General features: G+C 37.2%; 1 protein-coding gene across 6 annotated transcripts in view; it reads left to right on the top strand.

Moving 5' to 3' along the window:
• Nucleotides 1-12535, top strand: part of Cask (calcium/calmodulin dependent serine protein kinase) — a 430362-nt gene that overhangs the window by 322415 nt on the left and 95412 nt on the right. For all 6 annotated transcript variants that reach the window (XM_008843151.3, XM_008843142.3, XM_029568448.1 and 3 more), the window contains exon 11: nt 7188-7309. In XM_008843151.3, the coding sequence (XP_008841373.1) occupies nt 7188-7309 (122 nt within the window). The remainder of the gene's footprint in view (nt 1-7187; nt 7310-12535) is intronic.

Here is a 12535-nt window from a genome sequence, read left to right as displayed (position 1 = left end):
TTCCAGGCCAGCTGGGGCTACAGGGAGACCCTGTCTCAAAAAGGCCAAAAATTTTTTTTAAAAAAAGGTTATTGACTACTCTTCAGGAGCAGCATTGCTGCATTCACATTCCATATTTTCTAGTGATACTGAGTTTTATAGTTACACATATTATTCAAGAAATGCACACAGATCTTTATTGAAATTACTCCCAGATAAACATAGGTGCATCAAAGCTCATTGAATGATGTATTTGACATCTTTGTTTTGTTCTATATAAATTTTACCTGGGAGAATTGAAATCTTCACTGAGCTAGTCAAGAGTGAAGTAACTAATGTAAAGCCACTCTGCTATTTACTTTGAAATGAATGAAGAATAAGGTGAATCAGCAGATAGATAGTTGGATATACATGTGATAGAGCAGTACAGCAAGCTGTTAACTGCATGGTCTGGGTGATAGATGTAACTGTCAAGCTTCCTGCATGTTTGGGATGTTTCATAGTTTACCATGTGGGGGGAAAGGTTTTGAGAATGATTCTGCCTACTTTGACTCTGAGAACTTTTTAGGTTAAACATTACTGTTTATTTTTCTGTCGTTCTTTATGGTTAAAAATAACCATTTTTACTTAGTAAATTTTTTTCATGAGACTTTTCCACTCTTGTAATGAAATTGTTCTGAGTCCAAAGCATTTAGTAGCCTTAAAAGCATATTCCTTTTTAAATAAATAGGCTTGGAAAACATTTTTAAAGGAGTTGACATATTTATGCTGTTTTGGCTTACTATTTCATAATATTAACAGAAAACTTGAAAAACTTGCTTATACATGAGATGTTTTTAAAAAGTAGACGTGTTCAAAGTTAAAGTGTGTGATATATAACCTGATTTTTATATACAAACTTGATTTCTGAATGAACTATGCAAAAAGAAAGGTAAACTATTATCCTGAAGACAGGACATAATTGCTTCTAGTAAACTAATCAATGAAAAAGTTTGGGCCAAAGGCTAGAAAAGAATCTTATGTAGTAAATAGAATTGAAATTAAAAAGAGAATAGAAGTCACATCATTACTAAATACAAAGGGTATTCAGGTGCATTGCTGAAAATAATACATGATTTGGGGGAGGCTAGTCTCTAGAGGGAGGAGCACTGGGTTAGGAGCCACCTTGTTACTAGGATTAATTCCTCTGCTCCCTACCTGTGACCCATAGACCAGCTAGTTAACTCTGATAGGCCTCCTATTTTCCAAATAGGGAAAGTGGGGCTAGCTTGAGCTACATAGTAAGATACAGTTTCCAAAAAATGTTTTCTTTGGTTACCTTTTATTCTAATACTTCACTCTCAATTCTTCAAAATTTATGTAGGAAAAAATCATTTGAATCAGTAATCTTTTGATGAAGCATTCTTTTGAACCAAGCATTCCACAAAGTACAGACCAGGATATAAAAACAAACAGGATGTCTACAGTTCTGCCATTAAACTGTCCTCTGAGGAGAACTTATGGGCTATACTGATTTATTTTTTAATATTTTGTTTATTATTTTTATTTTTATGTGTATGAGTGTATTGCCTGCATGTGTGTAAGTGCACCCGTGTTGTGCGATGCCCGTGTAGGTCAGAAGAGGGCATCAGATCCCCTGGAACTGGAGTTACGGATGGCTGTTGGCTGCCATGTGGGTGCTGGGAATTGAACCTGGGTCCTCTGCAAGAGCACTCAGTGCTCTTAACCACTGAGCCATCTCTCCAGCCCCCCTGATTTATTTTTATAAGGCAACGATAAGCTTACTCACTAGTTGTATAGGAAAAGCATGATTTTCAAACTTTGAGAACAGTGACTAATTCTTTCCTATGTGACAGTATTGATATACAAAATGACTACTAGTAGAAACTTCATCATGTATGTGTGTATTATCTGCTACTGCCCGTGTTTAAAATATGAAGCAAATAGCAGCCAGAAAGTCCTACCAAAGACTTTGTGTCCCTTTAATTTTTCAAAGGTTTTCTTTAACTGAAAAATGATGGGCCTTTTAGATAAGTTTGGTACTAGATTAGAGATTTCAGTAGTACACATCTATCAGACTAAAAATGTGTTCTATGGTTCTGGACATATCCAAAGAAAAGGATAACAAGATTAGAATAGGAGCTAAAAAAACAGTAGGTATTAAAAACATTGGGGACAGGGGGGCTGGAGAGATGGCCCAGTGGTTAAGAGCACTGGCTGCTCTTGCAGAGGACCCAGGTTCAATTCCCAGCACCCACATGGCAGCCAACAGCCATCCGTAACTCCAGTTCCAGGGGATCTGAAGCCTTCTTCTTGCCTCCATGGGCATTGCACGACACGGGTGCACCTACACATATGCAGGCAATACACTGATACACATAAAATAATAAATAAAAATATTTTTTTAATGGTCAAGGGTTAGGCTGGAGTGTAGTTCAGTGGAGGAGTGTCTGCCTGACATGAGTGAGGCTATAATTTCCGCCCCCAGCTCTGCAAATAAATAAATAAATACTAATAGTCAAAGATTAAGAAAGATTTTAAGTTTCAACCAAAAACATATTTATTCAATTTGAAAAATGAAGGAGAAATGAAATGAAAACAATTTTCCTACCTAATTACAAAAACTAAATTAGGGGCATTTTTCAGAGCTGGAAATGGACAAGTTGAGTGTAACTAAGAAAATGCTTCCTTTCATGAGTGAGAACCCAGGAAATTACCCCATAGTTAGTTACAAACTATGACTGTAAGTCACTTCAGAAGAGGTGGCAAATCAAGGAGGTTTCGTAGACCTTTGGAGACTGGAAATGCAGGTTAACAGATACCTTGGATCTTTTCAGAAAGACACCTATCCAGAGGGCCCATCAACAGATTCATCCCTTAGTTAAGATAGTAGGTTCCTGCTCATCTACCTCCTCCCCAAAGCTGCCCCAGGATTATTCACTTCAGGTATATAGTATGCCTCCTTCATGCATTACTTGAGAGCCCCATCTGAGGTCAGAGATCATATTTCTGTTTTCTCTGAAGTGCCTACCTAGTACCTGGCAAAAAAGGAGGGACATTCAGTAAGGAATTTGGTTATGGCCTGACCCAATAGGGTAAAGTTCTTTTCCAACGTTCATATCTATGCATAAACCATAATTGGTAAAAGTTCCTTTGTGCTTCCTCATACAACCAATTAGCGTAGTGAGTCAGATAGAACATAGACTTTGAAGCTAGACAAGCCCAGAGCTGAATACTCACTCTACCACTACCTAACTGAACCCTTCTTGGACCCCTCCAAACCTAGTTCTTTTCTATCTAGAGAGGTAGACTAAAATGTCTGCTTTGGCCTGAGGATGTGCCTTGCAAATAAAAGAAGCTCAAGAATTGGGAGCTGCAGCTACTATGTATTCTTTTTTGTAAATGTATTCTTTTTATTTTATGTGTATGAGTATATTACCTGCATGTATGTAAGTGCACCCATGCCAAGCAATGCCTGAAGAACGGGTCAGATCCCCTGGAACTGGAGTTACAGATGGTTGTTAGCTGCCATGTGGATGCTGGGAATCAAACTTGGTTTCTCTGCAAGAGCAGCCAGTACTCTTAACTGCTGAGCCGCCTTTCCAGCCCCAGCATTCTTAAGGACTGAATTCAGTGCATACTTTGTAGATGTCATAAAATGAGTAATGTAAATAACTCAGAAAGAAGAGTAAACAGGTGCCCAGATAAGTAACATGGAATGTGCTAGCAAGACAAGAATGGCTCTAGAGTACTTGGGGAATTCACAGACCAATCAACCATACACCGTTGGTCAGGTACAGGCAAAATTGCTTCCCAGCCATCAGCCTGGCTCTCTTACTAGTCACTTAACACGTGACTTTTAATTTTACATTACTGGTAGACTGCTATAGAGATGCTGGGTAGAGGCAATAAAAAGCATTATAGGTACGGTATTACTAAGATAATTGAATGGAAATTACAACTAGATTTGTGTTGTCTACTGACTTTTTTAGGTATACAAAAAATCCTGCTTCCTTGGTTTTTTTATTGTTGTAGTTTTATAAGTCCAGGAGTTTTGAATGGATTTTAACAACTTGATATCACTTTATTCTGCTATCAGTGTTGTGCTTAGGGGAGTCAGGGGTTCACAAGGATATTTGGGACTAATTTCTTTACATGTTCTCCTACTTTCCAAATCTTTCAATAAGGGATGAATAAAGTTGCCTTTAAGTTAATTTACATATTTTGCCACTTTGAGCAAAGTAAAATCCTAAGAAAAGCTGGTAAAGGCAATAGATTGTATTACTACAGCTTTAGGAATAGCAGGAGAGAGGAGGACTGATCTCTACCTTGCATCTTTTATCACACTTGATATCCACTTAATGTTTCCAGTGAAAGAATACCATTAGCCCGACAGTTGTTAATTATTCCAAATTTAAAATTACCCGTAGTACAAGTGAATGGCCAAACTGACACATCCTTACCATGGACTATACTACCCAGTAATAAAGAGTTACAAACTGCTAATATACAAAGAACCTGGATGAATCTCCAGAGAATTGTGCTAGATTTGGGGGCGGGGGGTCTTTTTGGGACAGCATCTCCTGTAGCCCCAACTGGCCTGAAAGTCACTATGTAGACCAGCCTGGCCTTGAACTCTGAGAGATCTGCCAGCCTCTGCCTCCCAAGTGCTGGGATTAAGGTTGTGTTGCCACCATGCCTGGCCCTTTAATTTTTTTAATTTTTTTGGTCTGATGCTAGATTTTTTTAAAGCCAATCCCCAAAGATTATGTACTATATGATTTTGTTTATATGACATCCTTAAAATGACATTATAAAAGTAGAGAACATATGTACTATATGTACTATATGATTTTGTTTATATGATATCCTTAAAATGACATTATAAAAGTGGAGAACATATGTACTATATGTACTATATGATTTTGTTTATATGACATCCTTAAAATGACAACATTATAAAAGTGGAGAACAGATTAGTCATTACCAGGGATTAGGAAGGAGCAGAATGGAGTTAAGAGAATATGGGTATAAAAGGACAACAACATGAGGGAGCCTTATGGTGATGAAGCTGTTCTGCAGTTATTGTATTGGTGATGTGGTGCTATAATTTCATATGTTATTATTGGAGAAAAATAGATAAATTTAGATCTTTGTAATTTTTTTACAAGTACATTGCATCTCAACTGTCCCAAAATAAAGTCAGGATTTTTTAAATAGCCATAGTAACAGAATGAACTCTTAAGTAGAACCCTTCTTTTATATAATGAGAATTTTCCTATATCTTGAAAATTCTTCAAAAACAATTTTAATTCAGCTATATATTCCATTATGTGGATATCCTATAATTTATGTAATCATTGTCTATTAGATTTTCTTTCCATTTATATGATAAATATCCTTGTGCAGAAACCTCCTGTCTTTCTAGCTAAGGCAATTTTTTGAAAATGAAATTACCAAATTGAAACACATGAACTTTTTTAAAATTTTTCTTTACAATTTTTTAAATTTTATGTCTATAAGTGTTTTGCCTGTATATAAGTGCACCTGGGTGTGTAATGCCTGTGGAGGCCAGAAGAGAGTATTGGATCCCTTGGAACTGGAGCCACACACAGTTGTGAGCTGTCACGTAGGTGCTGGGAACTGAACCCTGGTCCTCTGCCAAAGTACCTAGTGCTCTTAACTGCTGAGCCACCTCTCCAGTTCCTTTTTAAAATTTTATTATCTATTTATTTATTTTATGTGTATGGTGAGTGTTTTGCCTGCATATATGTAAGTGCATCACATGTGACAGTGCTTACAGAGGCCAGAAGGGAGTATGAGATCCCCTGGAACTGGAGTTACAGATGATGGTGAGCTACCATGTAGGTGCTGGGAACCAAACTCAGGTCCTCTGCAAGAGCAGCCAGTGCTCTTAACCTCTGACCCATCTCTCCAGCCCCATATGAACATTTTTAAGGCTCTTCGATATATGTTACCAGGTTATTTTCCAAGAAAATAACACTGATTTGTATTCTCACCAATAAATGCATGATAGTGGATGAGATCTAAGGCAAGAAGAATTAGAAACACTTCCTAAATAATATTTTGTGTTTGTCTAAAACAGCATTTCTCAGTCTCAGCAATGATTTGGGCATCAGATAGCTCTGTTGTAGGGGTGTTGTCCTAGACACTGGAGGATATTCAGTACCATCCCTAGCCTCTACCCACTAGGTGACTGTAGCCACCTTCCCCCTGCAGTTGTGACAACCAAAAATAACTCCAGACTCTAAGAAATGTCCCCTTGAGGAGCAAAATCCCACCCCCTGGTTGAGGACCACTGATCTGAAGACTCAACTGTGCATCAAAGCACTTATTCTTAGGCTTTCTCTGGTCTATACAAATGTGCTGAAGCCTCTTGGGATTCTTTTTTATGGAGTATGTATTTGCATATTGTCTGTAGACTAAAATAGGCTGATCAGTTCTTTAAGTCTGTGTAATGACTCTTGTACTGCTCATGTATCTTTCACTAGTAATCCCTCCCCAGTGTACCAGGTGTGAGGAAACAAATTGACAGCACTTGTATTTGCTTTGTCCTACATAAATAAGTTTCCTTAAAATTTAATATGGAATTCAGATGTGTTCATTAGCCTACCCACCCTTTGGATAAGGACCCAAGACAATGAAAGTGACTTTGGATCTATTGACTTTGTAAGATTTAAAAAAGGAATAGACTGTGATCTTTGCTAACCAAACCTAGAAAAAGAAAACTTTACAAAGCTTATTTTTAAGCAGCAAGAGCTCTCAGTTCAAGGTTTATGATTCTCATCTGTAGTCAGCTATGTTGTCAGTTCTTGATAGAATGCCCTCATGTAAAAGGCCCACCTGTGTTTTATAATATTTCAAAGTGCCTCACTGTCTAGCTGATGTATGACTTGCTGCACCCAGATCTTCTATCATAGTAGCTCAGAGTTGATGAAGTGCTTTAATTCAAAAAAGATGAGCTCAGTTCAGTTTGAAAACAATAGTACAAATACATTGTTGAAAACAAATTCACTGAAAATATTCTGCTTTTAAATGATAATGAAGCACATTTAATCCTCTCCTTTATAAAGACACAAGCCTTCCTAGTTGCGGTGTTCATTGTTCTTAAGTGCAAGTTTAAGATTGCAAAGGTTAGTGTGACACTGACTGCATACTAGCAGTTTCTTTTCTGTTTGTCCTCTCAGGAGCCGTCTCTCAGGTGCTGGACAGCCTGGAAGAGATTCATGCACTTACAGACTGCAGTGAAAAAGACTTAGATTTTCTACACAGTGTTTTCCAGGATCAGCATCTTCACACACTGCTAGATGTAAGTCTCATCTTTTTATTATTCCCGTTTTTAGAATGTTCAGTATCTAGCAGACCCTTTTCCTTTACAGAAATCACCATAACAGCCCTTTTTCAGTTTCCTTAGGTCTGTGAAAAATGTGGGATATCACAGAATCACAAGTATACTAAAAAATATGTGTAGTATAAATGCAGTCTAGCCTAGCACGCCACAGTGAGGAAAATTATAATACTTGTGTTTATAAATAATATATGCATGCAATTGATGTGTGAGATTGTTTAAGAGTATAGCACAACCCTAATTTACTGAAGTATCTTTATTTTTATTATGATAAACCATTAAACCATTAATCTTATGATTTCTTTGTGTTGCCTTAAAATATTTTAAAACTTTGTTCATCAAACTTGCATGTAGGAATGATAAAAAAATGATATGGTACAGTGAACCACGTTCACATGTACACATTCATATTTAATGTCACTGGGATTCATTAACTGTCTTCTCCTTCAAACATAAGAGTATATTCCATCATTAAATTTGACAGACTTCATTGACAGTAGATTGGAGCCCAAAGAAAAGACAGAAGCCAAGCTGGATATGGTCATTACATACCTTTAATCTCAGCACTCAGGAGGCAGAGGACAGTCTAGCCAACATAGAAAGTTCCAGAATAGTCAAGCTATACAGTGAGACCCCGTCTCAAAAAACAAACAACAATTATAAATAATGTTTCTATAATGAAAACCTTCTTGGGTAGTTCTGATAATAATCATACATGTCAATAATTTTAAAGGAAACACTTTCCTTAATAAGTGCACAATACTTGCTTTGGGGGTACCTAGAAATGTTTGATACTCTTGAGTAAGCCATACCATATGATGTTGATTATACTAAGGCACAAGTTCCCACAATATTTTATAGAACATTATTCTGTTAGGTAGTGTTATGGGTATTGCTGTGGTGGGATAGAGAAGTAGATCTTTAATTGATTGGTTATTTATTGACCAAATAAGTATGAGATGTACAAGGTCATAATTATGTTGGCAGAACCGTGATGTCCTGAAGGACCACTTTGGGAAAAGCTAAGCTAGCAATGTTATGCTGTTTCAACATCACATTGTGTTATAGATATTGAACAATTGTCTGTCTTCATATATTTGGTCAATTTAAATTAATTATCAGATTCCCTTAGTTTCACACGTGCCTGTGTGTGTTTTATGTACATGTTTATATGACTGTGTGCACATGTGCATGTAGGTGCTTGTACATGTGCGTATGCATGCACATGGAGGCCAGAGATTGACAGGTGATTGACGGGTGTTTTTTCAGTCATTGTCCACCTTACTTTTTGAGACAGGGTCTCATACTGAACCTGGAGCTCATTGATTTGGCTAGGCTGGCTGGTCAGGAATCCTCCAGCACTGGAATTACAGATGCATATTGTTGAGCCAAGCTTTTTATGTGGATTATGGGAATCTGAACTCTGGTCTTCAGTGCTTACACAGCAAGCACTTTACAGACTGAGCCATCTCACTCACCTCTAGTTTAGCTTTTTATATAAGGCATATATTAATCAGAGCTCACTAACTGCTGTAACAAGCAGTTCTAAAATATGACTGTTGGGACTGCAAAGGTGACCAGCAGTTAAAAACACCCATGTTGAGCTGCTCACAACTGCCGGTGACTCTAGCTCCAGGACATCTGACACTCTCTTCTGGCCTCTACGGACACCTGTACTCATGTATATATACCCACACACAAACCCACACGTATACATGTGATTAAAAATAAAATCTTTAAAATATGAGGGTGGAGTCATTAAAATGGCTTGGCGGGTAGCCTGCTGACCTGAATTTAATCCCTGCAACGTACATGGAGGAAGGAGAGAGCCAACTCTTGCAAATTGTCCTTGAACCTCTGACCTTGGATGTAAGGGAGCTAGAAAATAGTAATTTAGAAATGAGAATGAGCTGGGTATATAACTCAGTGGTAGACCACTTGCTTAACATGTGCAAGGCCCTCGGTTTGATCCCCACCACTGGAAAAAAAAAATCCTATAACCTAAGCACTCAAGAGCTTGAGACAAGAGGATCACAAGTTAAGAGGCCAGCCTGGGCTACATAGTGAGACTATCTTAAGAAAAAGAAAGGGACCAGTGAGATGACTCTTCGAGTAAAGGGGATGCTGCCAAGCCTGACAACCTAAGTTCAATAAATCCCTGGAGCCCACATGGTGGAAGGAGAGAGAACCTACTCCACAGAGTTTCCCTCTGACCTCCACATTCACTCCATAGTGCATGCACATGCACATACACTCCCAGAGACACAAAGATGGATGGATGGATGGATGGATGGATGGATGGATGGATGGGATAAATATGGATAGATGGATAGAAAGATAAATAGATCAATAAATAAATCAATAAAAATTTAAAAACATAACAAGAGAAACTAAGGATAAATGAACTCTTGGAAAGAAACTTTTAAAATTTTGCCTATCCATTTTTCTTCCATCCACTACTCCACATCCCATGCTTGGTGTGGATCATTTTGTATTACAGGATCAAAATAGATTCCTTTATAAGGATTCCAAGTAATGACTTCCAGCGACATAATTGGGTGCACCATGTATTGATTCAGGTTGCTGAGTCCCATTGAGCCATTTTATGTAATTCCTATTAATTCAGTAACACTCTAAAAAGCTAAGTATGAATCCTGAAGTTTTGAGATAACAAAAAGAAACTGGGTTAAGTTCCTAGGGATAACTTAAGAACAGCTAAGGGATTTTTTTTTCTGATCATATCTTTATATAATAACAAGCTCGAATTCAAAAGGACATTATTAGAATTTGGAGGCAACAAAATTACTACAGTGTTGGCGTTTCTATCATTTGTAGTAACATGAATGAACCTGGAGAACATTTTTAGTGAAATAAGGCAGGCACAGAAAAACAGCTGCTACATGATGTCACCCATGTGTGGGATCTAAAGCTGATCTCACAGAAACAGAGAGTAGAAAGAATAGTCATTATGAGAGGCTGGGGAAGCTGTGGGGGGAGGGAGCAGGTGAGAACAGGTTGGCCAGTGGTACAGAATTACTGGGAAGGGTACACGATGGCTATGGTTAACAATATTGAATATTTCAGTAGCTACAAAAGAGGATGATTTTGAGTATTGTCACCACAAAGATATGATAAATGTATGATGTGACAGATATGCTAAATACTTTTGATTATTACCCAGTGTATTCACATATTAAGACATTACACATAAATATGTACAATTATGTGCCAATTTACAAAAAGAGACATTCACTGGTTCCACAGAGGAAGATATGTTCTGATTTGTATCCTAGTTTAATCTGCAGTTAGAAATTAATACACACACACACACACACACATACACACACACACACACAGTGCTCCACATTTTGTAGGGAGAAATACAGAGGTGCAGGGGAGAACTGCTTGGCTCAACTTTTTTATATTTAAATTTTTAAGGCACCAGTGTTGATATGGTCTATGTATGAAATATATAGATCAATTTTAGTAAGATACAATTTGGCTTGGGTAATGGTTGACTGGGTCTGCCAAATCAAAATGCTTTAAGGCAGCCATCTCCAACCTCTGATTGGTTACCTACATCCCCCTGTACCTTGGCTTGTAGACACATCCCTCCAGTCTCTACTTTTGCTCCTCACATGTCATTCTCCGTGTTTATATCTGTCTTCACATGGCCTTCTTATAGGGTACTAGCAGCTGGGTTTAGAGCTGACCCTAATCTTCATCTTAATTACATTTGAAAAAAACCTCCATTTTCAAATAAGGTCACATTATTGGGATTTAGGTAAATCTGAACTTTGAGAGAGACAGTTCAACTCAGTACAGCATGAAAAACTGACTTTACTCTGAATTACTTCTTTAGGGATGCATGCAAAGTACACAAATTACCATAAAACAATTAAATGTCATCTTGTCAGTTAATCATTAGACTTTCTTGGGAATAAGCATTAAAGTGTAGTCTCTGTCTTTTCCTGGTATTTAGAGTCAATTATGAGTTAGAATTTGAGTGATACATTGGATGGTCAGTTGATTTCATTTTCAGTTTATAAAAGCATTCTACAGATGTTATTTGTTGATAATCTTCTCAAATTATTATAGAAATTTTCCTATTACAGAATAAATGTTTACTTTGTACGTCAAGTGTTACAAAACATTGTTAAATGACACATTGTATCTCTCTGCCAGTCTTTGACAGGTAAGTTGCACACATTCACCCACTGTCTACCATACCTCTGAAAAACTGTTAGCATTTGTTACATACTGCTGTTCCATAGTAAATATGATGCCCCACCCAACTAATATTATTTTTTAGGATAGCTTAAAATTGTTTTATAAAACTGAAATCGATAAATAAATTAATAAAGCAACAAAGCTAACTCCAGTAGGAACCTAATTTAGATGTTGATTTATAAGTAAAAATTCTAATAGATTAAGTCATGTTTCATGTTTTTCTTTAAGTAATATTTTAAAATATTGCATTAGAAATAAACAGGTACTTCAAATCTCTCATTTTGTATGGCTGATGTATTTATTATAATGCTTTATTGCTTAGAGAGAGTTAGAGTTCCATCTGGCCTGGAAAACTGCAGCTCTAGATTTACTGTTTTGCTTTTTTGAGATGGCATTAATTTAGTAGTCATATTTGGAATAGTATATTTTTAGAACTCAGAAGTTTCCTAAAGGAAAAAATTGAACTTTTGCAATAACCTGCTGATAATGTTTTTGAGCAATTTGGGTTCTGAGAAATAAGTTGAGACTGTTTGAATGTTTAAAGAGATTGCCAGTCAGGAAATACTAAAGCTGAGTTTCTCATGAATCTGTAGTCCAATCAGTTCTGTACTTCAATGTGTGGACTAAGAGAGCCTGTCTGGGAACTTTGGGAGGCTGAATTACTGGCATCCCCCATCCATCCAGTCTTAAAAACTCAGCTTTGGCAAGTAGGAGTCAGCTGGGTAGTGGGCCCATGCCCAGTGGTGGTGGTCTTTGTGCTGCCTGGGGCTGTAGATCAAAGTGTAGTACTGCCCACTTTGCTTTTGGGAGGCTCTCATTCTACCATTTCTAACAGGCCAGGCAAAAACTTTCTTATCTGTTTCCATTAGTATACTGAACTTTTATTGCCAGAAGAAACAAGATATCTGAGAGCTAAATTCTTTTGAATGTAGATATCAGTTCTTTAAACACACCATT

The sequence above is a fragment of the Nannospalax galili genome, unplaced genomic scaffold (assembly GCF_000622305.1).
Source record: "Nannospalax galili isolate Female #2095 unplaced genomic scaffold, S.galili_v1.0 scaffold270, whole genome shotgun sequence".
Lineage (NCBI taxonomy): Eukaryota > Metazoa > Chordata > Mammalia > Rodentia > Spalacidae > Nannospalax > Nannospalax galili.
This window is presented reverse-complemented; position numbering and strand designations above follow the sequence as displayed.